General features: G+C 37.1%; 1 protein-coding gene across 1 annotated transcript; it reads right to left on the bottom strand.

Moving 5' to 3' along the window:
• Positions 1-1312: 1312 nt before the first annotated feature.
• On the bottom strand, positions 1313-6144 carry tmem244 (transmembrane protein 244). Its single transcript, XM_041976377.1, has 6 exons — positions 6013-6144; positions 4294-4379; positions 4085-4161; positions 2441-2566; positions 2148-2192; positions 1313-1910 (listed from the first exon to the last, which is right to left on the bottom strand). Exons 1-6 carry the CDS (start codon positions 6103-6105, stop codon positions 1813-1815), a joined length of 525 nt encoding a protein of 174 aa, XP_041832311.1. The 5' UTR covers positions 6106-6144; the 3' UTR covers positions 1313-1812.
• Between the last annotated feature and the right edge of the window lie 2562 nt (positions 6145-8706).

The raw sequence follows: 8706 nt of genomic DNA on the forward strand, positions 1-8706 counted from the left end.
AAATCAAGGAAGTTTTGTTTTGTTGATTATTTCTCTCCTTAAATAATGCAACTTGGTGTTATAATATGCCTATATACAGTGAGGTATAACTTGTAAGGATTATTTACTGTTGTAGATAACTAATGTGTGGGGTAGTGCCCCCCCAAAATGGGTCAGAATCACTTGCAATATTCTCCTGTTGCTATTCACTGTTGTTTTGAGATTGAAGTGTTGCCAGGTATGTTACAGTCACAGAGTTATGTCTGCCATCAGGTTAGCACCTAACTGATGAGAGACATATTGCAATGAGAGGCAGTGGTGAGCCCATAACTCCAGAATCTGGTACCTAATGCCACCAGGATGACAACACTCTCTTTCAAAAGGGCCAGGCAGAGTCATCCCAAAGTCCCTGCAAAATTTCGAAGTGGAGTAGATGGAGTAGTCTGCCATCAGTTCAGACCGCAACGCATCTCAGTGGTTGTGGAATCACCTATTGCTTTTGTTTGGTCTTATTAACATTGTTAGCTCCAGTGTTTTTCCTCATGGGGATCCCTCATGCTGGTGGCTATACCTGCTCAGTCTGCAGGGCCATTACCATGTGGATCACCCTTTGAGTGGCTTGGGTACATGCACTGCAGCCCTATGAGGATCAACCACACACACTTTTCTATATTTTTTGTGCTAATTGTATATAATTTTACCTATCAAGTAACATTTCTGTGATGAAGGGCTGATCTTATTATCTCCCTAACTTCAGGCTTACCCTGTCTTCTGGTGAAGATGTCTGACTTTAATCTAAAAGTCCACTGGTTAGTCTCCATGCATCCCCTCATCGCCAGGGACCTCACAAATTCAGTCAGCACACATCATTCATATAAATGGCCATACAGGCATATCACACATAGATAAATATTTATCCACAGATTTTTGGAGTAATTCCATGTAATTAAGTAATTAAGAGTAATTCAATATCCAATTTTTTATGTCATTATTGTAAAACATTCAGTAATACCTGATTAACTGCAAATTATTCCCAAAGATTTGTGATTGTTTGGTACAAATGATTCCACAATCCAGGTTTGGCCAAAATGTAAACAAATAAATAAATAAATGTGTCTTACACACACACACACACACACACACACACACACACACACACACACATATATATATATATATAAATCAGTATTTCAAGTGGTCTTCTGAATAAAATTGGCGCTTACTTGAATTATAGGTTAGGTGATAATGAAAACTCCAAACATAACCAAGAATGGTGTAGATATTAACTTTTTTAATAGCACTTCAGCATAAAAACAGCTAGACCCACTCATATTTGAAATATGAAAAGATGATAGCTGCAAACACCACACATAGCACAAATTTGATTATTTTTCTCCTTAAAAATCAGATCGATACACTAGCCTATATAAATACACATTTGTCATGCAACACATTCTACACGTTAGTGATCAGAGAAATTTTCCAGCTATATAAATCTTTACTTTTTCCTCACCATTAGTTTACAGAGTAGTGTAAATAAACAATATAAACATTATTTAAACTGTACAGAACAAGTAGAAAAGTGTTAAATAGACAAAGTTGTACCATTTGTTCAATATAAGATTTGTCTATTCACTAATAAACCAAGTTAACAAGTAAAGATATAATGTCTTGTGCTTTAAAGAAAAAACATGTATATATTTATATTGCATATTTTTATGGGCATTCTTTAGTTGTTCAGTATTTGGACAAACCTAGCCATAAGTAAATCACCTGGCATAGGTCTAACCTGGGATTAACCAATAAGCCAGTTAAAAGCTTTGCTTGTTTTCATTAGAAGTTCTGAAGTTCGGCAGGATAGACAAAGTTGTTCCTGAAAAGCTTGTAGGCCAGAAGCTGTCCTCCAAATATCATCATCACCAAACCTGAACCTGCAGAGAGAGAGAATCAAATAATCAGGATGAAGAGAGGAAGGTTTACAGGCCAGCAGCAGTAGCTGGGATCTCAGTCTTATGAGTGTGTGGAAAGGAAAAAGTAATTTCTTGCTCAGAGAGGTAGATGGAATGCAGGACTGAATTTTTGCATGTGGTATGCAAAAGGGTTGGAAACAAAAATGGATACATGAGGAGATACAGATGTGAAGATGAACAAGAAAGTATGAGCCTTACCCAGGGCAATCCACCAGTGCTCAGCTGAAGGGAGGTCTGACATCACTGTGAAAATACAGCAGGATATTGTGATTACTGTGTGAATCTACACAAGTTCACTTAAAAAAAATTAATATTTATATTTGTACACTTTTAGTTCAGTTTATTGGACATTCAATTAGATTGTGTGTGCATGATTGTCTATAAATCTCTGAAATGCATGACAGGCCACCATATCCAGTTACATAACAGGGCCTGTGATCCTATCAGCTGTTTTGCTCTACTGATCCACTTATGCATACACGTGCATTTACCTGCCACAGTCATTGCGATGTGCAGCAGTGTGACAGTTATGGCGTAATCCCAAACCCACTCCTCCACAATCCAGGCAAACACCAGCCCTCCCAACACATAAGTCACTTCTGTGGAAATGACACCAACTGAAGGTGGAAGAGAGAGAGAGAGAGAGAGAGAGAGAGAGAGAGAGAGAGAGAGAGAGAGAGAGAGAGAGAGAGCACATGAAAGCTGCCCTTTCTAGAAATTTTATTTTTCCATTTTTTTACTTTTTATATTTTTCATACCGTTAGCACACTAGAGGATGTTTAAGTGACTTTGTCATGGTACAGTTTTATATATTTTAGTTGAATACAAGCTAAATGTAATGGTCATATTCTGTCTGTGTAGCCCTACTGATAAAGGCCACATGTTCATTAAAGAACCACAACTATGACCATTAATATGCTCAGAATTTTATTTATGGAGGTCTATAACAGTATGGCTTTATGTGCTTTAATATTCAAAAATCTCATTTAATTTTTTAGTATTATATATTTCTCCAGCAGCTTTTGCCATCTTCTGTCTGAAACGCTCAGTCTTTGCTACAGTTCCTTTAAGGCTCCATTCCTAAAAGGTCCACTCTACCAGATTACTGACTGAGGAAAAATAATGTTGTTAATGAGCAATCTTTGTCACAGGCAGGGATGGGCAATACTAAAATTTTTCCTGTCAATACAATACCATTAGTTTATGGTAGTTTTTCACCGAAAGTGATACTTTTTCCCCTTAAAGAAAAATCACAATTATATCACGTGCTATAATATCTTTATTGCAGGGGCAGCATGAATTATAAATAAAACTCAAGGACATCAATACTTGAATTAAATGTTTTCAACCAATAAATTATATTAATGAGTAAATTAAACAAAATGATATAAATCTTTCTTAAATGATAAAATGATAAAACTAAATTAATATAAGATTAGTCACATTTATTAAAGGGTAAATAAACAAATATAATATGTAACAGTAATATGATAAATATAATAAAAGAGTTTGTGCAATAACCTGTATTAGATCAGTGAAATAAAACAAAACCTCATCACTATCAGTAGCAGCATCATCATGACATCTGATAGGGTACCATGATCATGTGACACAAAAGGAATGCACTGTGGCTTTGCCTGCAATTTTATTGCCTAAAACTCTCAGAAGTGAAAACAAATAACATATTTTGTATTCACAGAGTCAATACGCCTATCCCTAGTTGGAGGCATGCCAAACCATCAGACACTCATCCATCAAGCGTGTTATATGGTGAGGCAGACACCCGAAGGAGGCTGGACTACAAACAAATTCTCTTTGACAGTTCAAAAGCAGTGCTTACTGTGGGAGAAAATGACTCAAGTTGGAGTTGACAGGTCTGCTGACCTTTATAGTATTTGCACAAAATAAAGATAGTAAAGAAGATACATTGCATTTCACCGCCTTATTAACTTCCATAGTTTAACCTTTTGCCATAACAATATGAAAATAGACTAATGCATTAATGAATAATTGAATTTGTGCCTTTCAAAGAAACATAATTGTAGAACATGAGTATTCTTTCATACCTTCAAATTGCTCAAATCATTTGGTAATTTAGTAAACATGCTTGTTTAAATTTCACTACTGTGACTCACCCAGGTATTTGGGGTTCTGCCATGATGGTTGTGTTGTGTAGTCAAATGGGGTCAACAAGCTGTTGATCTCGTGAACCCTATTGACATAAAAACATATATATATATACCAAGAAGTTTGCCCACAAAGAATCTTTCAGCTTCTTTTTGAGTCTAAAAAATGAAAACGTTTTATTCCCCTCAGCAGGTGTCATTACTCTGTTTGAGGATACCTGAACAGTCCAATGCAAAGACTGACTGCAATGTAGTAGAGAGAGTAGAAGCACACCATACACATCAACAGATTCTGCAGAACAACCTGAGGACAAAAAAGACACTGATCTGAGACCTTGTGATTGACAGTGAATAATTTGTTTTTAAGTTCAGTGGGGGTGGGGGGATTCAGTAACAGGGTTCATTAATGAGTGGGTGAATTTCTAAGCTTTCTGCCTCTTGAGACATGGTCACAGATTTGCTTTGAGCAAATACCATAGCTATAGAACAAAACAAAACAGTTAATATCAAAGCAAACATAAATTTGATGCTTTATGTGGGTCTAGGGTTTTTATATAACATCTGCTTTCTGGTATGACTCAGAAAGCAAAACCTTTCTGTGAGCAATTGGGCAATGCACACTTGCTAAAGTCTTCTCTTAGAGATAATCATCTGTAGCTTTTACAGGAAAGAAGTTACATAGCTTCCCTGGAGGACAGATAAAATACTTTTTCTTGCTGCTGACATTTTAGCTTGTCAAACACAAGTGTAACTAATTACTTCACAAATGAGCTCCATTCCATGAAGGTGTGCCAGGGCCAAAGCTCACTTGATTACTAGCAAGGCTTTTTACAGGGGAGGGGGGAGGGGGGTTATTAATCTTATTAGTTACACTTGTGATTTCCTGTTGGTACAAGTCAAATAGCACACTTTCAATGGTCAGAAAAAAATGTACTTCCTTAGAATGATTACATTTATCATTCAGTATAAGGTTAGAAAAAGAAATACTACATAATCCTTTGTTTAATGATAGTTGGGAAACATTAGCATGTTTAAAGCTAAACGGTGTTAAATACTACATGTGTTATTTGTAGTTGGCATTACATTAGCATCCTAATGTTGGTGTTTTGCTCAAAGTATTAATGTAAATGCAGCTTTAAAAGATAGAAACAAGCTGTGGATTCTAAATGAAACTAGATCAAATCATTTAAGAACTACAAATATAAAATATATATAAAATATACATGAATAAGGTTTTATATTTTTAATAGCAAACTGCATGTTTAGGGAATGTCATACTATCCCAGCTATTGTTTATAAATACATATCCTGTGGCTGATGGATATAGTCCCACGTGACCTAAGGACAACTCCGAGGGAACCATGTGGAATCTTATGTCCTTCCTGTTCCACAGCCAGAAAGGCGTGGGTGAGTGTGAAACTAGGAAAGCAGTTGAGCTCATACTAATACCTTCAGAGACGGCTAAACACCTTTGGCTAACTCTGGTTTGTTTGTTATTTCCAGACTAGAATGGGCTGCGCTTTAGAAACTTGACCTAGAAACCAGCTTTAAGACTTTAAATTTAACCCTCCAACTGTGTCATACAAACAGAAGTTCCTTCAAACTGTCAATTATTTATAATTTTGACATTGTATCCAAAACTACTTAACTAAATGTTGGTTATGATAGTAATGATGATGGTTCAAACCACAGTTAATTAATGATTTGTTGTATTTTCCCAACCTCATGCAGCAATTAAAATAATTCTGAAGGAATAACCATTTGATAGAACAGTTTTTGACTAATGTCACAGATTATAAGAATAATATTAGTAATTGTCAGGTATTTACTGGCCTTATCATTCTGTGCTTGGTTATTTATTTACAGACCTCTCTCTTCCTTCCCTGTGGGCTATGTCTCTATTCTACAAATTCATTATAGCATTCTGATGTCCTTACCCAGGTATCACTAGGTGCAGTCTTGAGGGTGAAGGGTCCATGGCGTTTTATAAGTGTGAATCCACAGCAACGACAGCAATAGTCCAACAACATGAATGGTTGCTGGTCTGAATGAGAGAAAGTAGCCTACATGTGTATGTTTGAGTGTGTCAGAGGATGTTGGAGGGAATCTAGGAGGGTTGGATTAGAAGAAATGGGATTACTACTAAGAAGTTGGAGTAAATCCCACAAGGGATAAAGGCAAACACACTGTAGTTTAGACCTGCGCACATATACATAACCCAGAATTATGTTGGTCTTGGGACTAAATACTGCAGGATGTGCCATAGACACAAATTTTGGTTTGGACTTGTACTGCAGCCATATATTTTAAATACCTCACATTACTTCCCCATCTTGAAGCCATTATCTCTTCCTTTTCAAGCCTTTTCTTGGTTTTTCAAGAGATTTTTTTAATGATAAGAAATAATGGCCACCATAGGGTGAAAGCAGTTTTCCACAGTAACAGTCAAGCAATAGTTTAACTTGCCCTTTATATTAAACTAAGTGAATCTTCCAATTGCCATAATTAAATTAGTAGATAATCCTTTAAGCCTGAGTTTTGAAAAATCCATTCATCCATTTTCAATACCTGCTTATTGCTTATCACAGCAGCTACGAGGCAAGAGGCAGGGTACACCCTGGACAGATCGACAGTCAGGTTTGCAAAGTATTCGCCTTAAAAAAAAAAAAAAAAAAAATCCAATCATGTTAGGGAGTTTGTAATATAAACACTAGGTGGCAGCAAATCTTTGAACCTGTAGAACACTTTGTCCACCTATGAGGAACAAACACAAAAACAAGCACTGATGAGAGGTACATGGACAGGACTGAAAGCAACAGATAAGATTTTATCCATCCACAGGTATAGACAAAAAATTTTACATTTTTTTATCTGACACTATGGATGAAAATACAAAGGAGAGATGAAATCTGGAAGGGAGAAAGAGAGCTGCCACTGGTTACAGATAATCTCTTCAGAAGGATGGTAGACATGCAGAAACAACTACATTTTATGTCCCCCTCTTTTCCAGAAATAGCTTAAGGAATTCAGCTCTTCTACGTCACAACATGCGTATGTTGGTATCAATGGAAAAGCGCATGCACGTGCTTCTTTTGTGTAAGTGTGGGATTTGCTTGGCTGCCACAGTAACCTGCATCATTGTATCCATGGTGATGGAGAGTAGGGGAAGAGGGGGGTGGGGGTTCATGAGTAGAGAGGTGGGCATCATAACCAAGCATCCCTCTGTGTGTGCTCACTGTGTGTGTTCTGGCATATTTCCTAACTGAAGCTCGTAGGAAACCAATCATGCTGATATCTGTTTTTATTGCTCTGTGTGATGTTTTGATTAAAATAAAAGACAGAAAAAGAAAAAAAAATGCATGTACTGACTTTTACCTAGATGTCAAGCTGTTATGATTATCTTGCTTATAAGTTCTTGCTTATTGTAACAGCAGCAATGACAGCAAATAATCATAGACAAGCACCATCCAAGACTGCATACCTCTAACAAGGACAAATAAAAATGAGAGTACCAGATCCAGATATGGTCCTGGAGAGTTGGGGAAACTGCTGACTGGGCTCTGCTTACAGCTAACAAAATATTCCAGCCAGGAACTCAGTGATTAGCACATTTCATTTTGTTTACACCAATCAGCTACATCATTAAAATCAATGACAGCTGAAGTAAATAACATTAATTATATATGTACTGATATCTGTCAAGGGGTGTAATCTCTTATGCAGCTTGTGAAGATAGTTTTTTTAAGTTTATGTGACAGAAATGTACAAGCATGACATCTGAGATACATAGCAGGAAAAGTGGGTGAGAAGCTCTGCTTGGTTTCGTACAGCTGGAAGTTTTGTGGGATTTTCTCTGATTGGAGTGCTTAAAAGCTGTCAAGTTCACCATGATACATCATGTGACACATGGCCAAGGCTAAGCGACATCTCAGGTGAGGAAAAACTGTGTGATCTCAGAGAAAAGAACTCCAGCACAAACTATATAAAATGTTAATACTGTGTTGGATATAAAGTTGTAAGAACACACAATACAAAGCATTTCTCTGTGTATAGTGCAACATTGCTTCAGACCTGTCAGAGTGCATCTAGTGAACACTGTTTACTGCTGAAAGCACCTACATTCAGACAGATCAAATCGAATCGAATCAAACCAAACTTTATTTATAAAGCGCTTTTTATGCTGAAGGCAATACAAAGTGCTTTACATGATAAAAAAAGCAATTCATGCATGTAAAAATAAAATAAGCCTTTACACACATCAAAATAAATAACACAGCAATTAACAGTCACACGTACACCCCCATCCCATTCTGCACAAACATGACTCCTTACTTTCTGTCTCTAAACTGAAATGTAGGTATAAAATAATAAAAGTGATAAACATCTGGCTTGATGCTGCTGTGAGGAAAAAACATCATGGGGATCTGTCCACACCAGGAGCCAGTCCACCCATGTCCACAGAGTCCCCAGCAACTACCCAGATCAGGGCAGGCTGGGGCCTACACCACGGCCGTAAGGCTGCAGTGCAGAGCCCCAGCCACCTAGACAAAGGCGATCACAGTGGCAACAACCCCCAGACCGAGCATCCTCATGAGGAAAACACTGGAGCTCAAACAAACCCTAAGAAACAA

The sequence above is a fragment of the Melanotaenia boesemani genome, chromosome 22 (assembly GCF_017639745.1).
Source record: "Melanotaenia boesemani isolate fMelBoe1 chromosome 22, fMelBoe1.pri, whole genome shotgun sequence".
NCBI lineage: Eukaryota > Metazoa > Chordata > Actinopteri > Atheriniformes > Melanotaeniidae > Melanotaenia > Melanotaenia boesemani.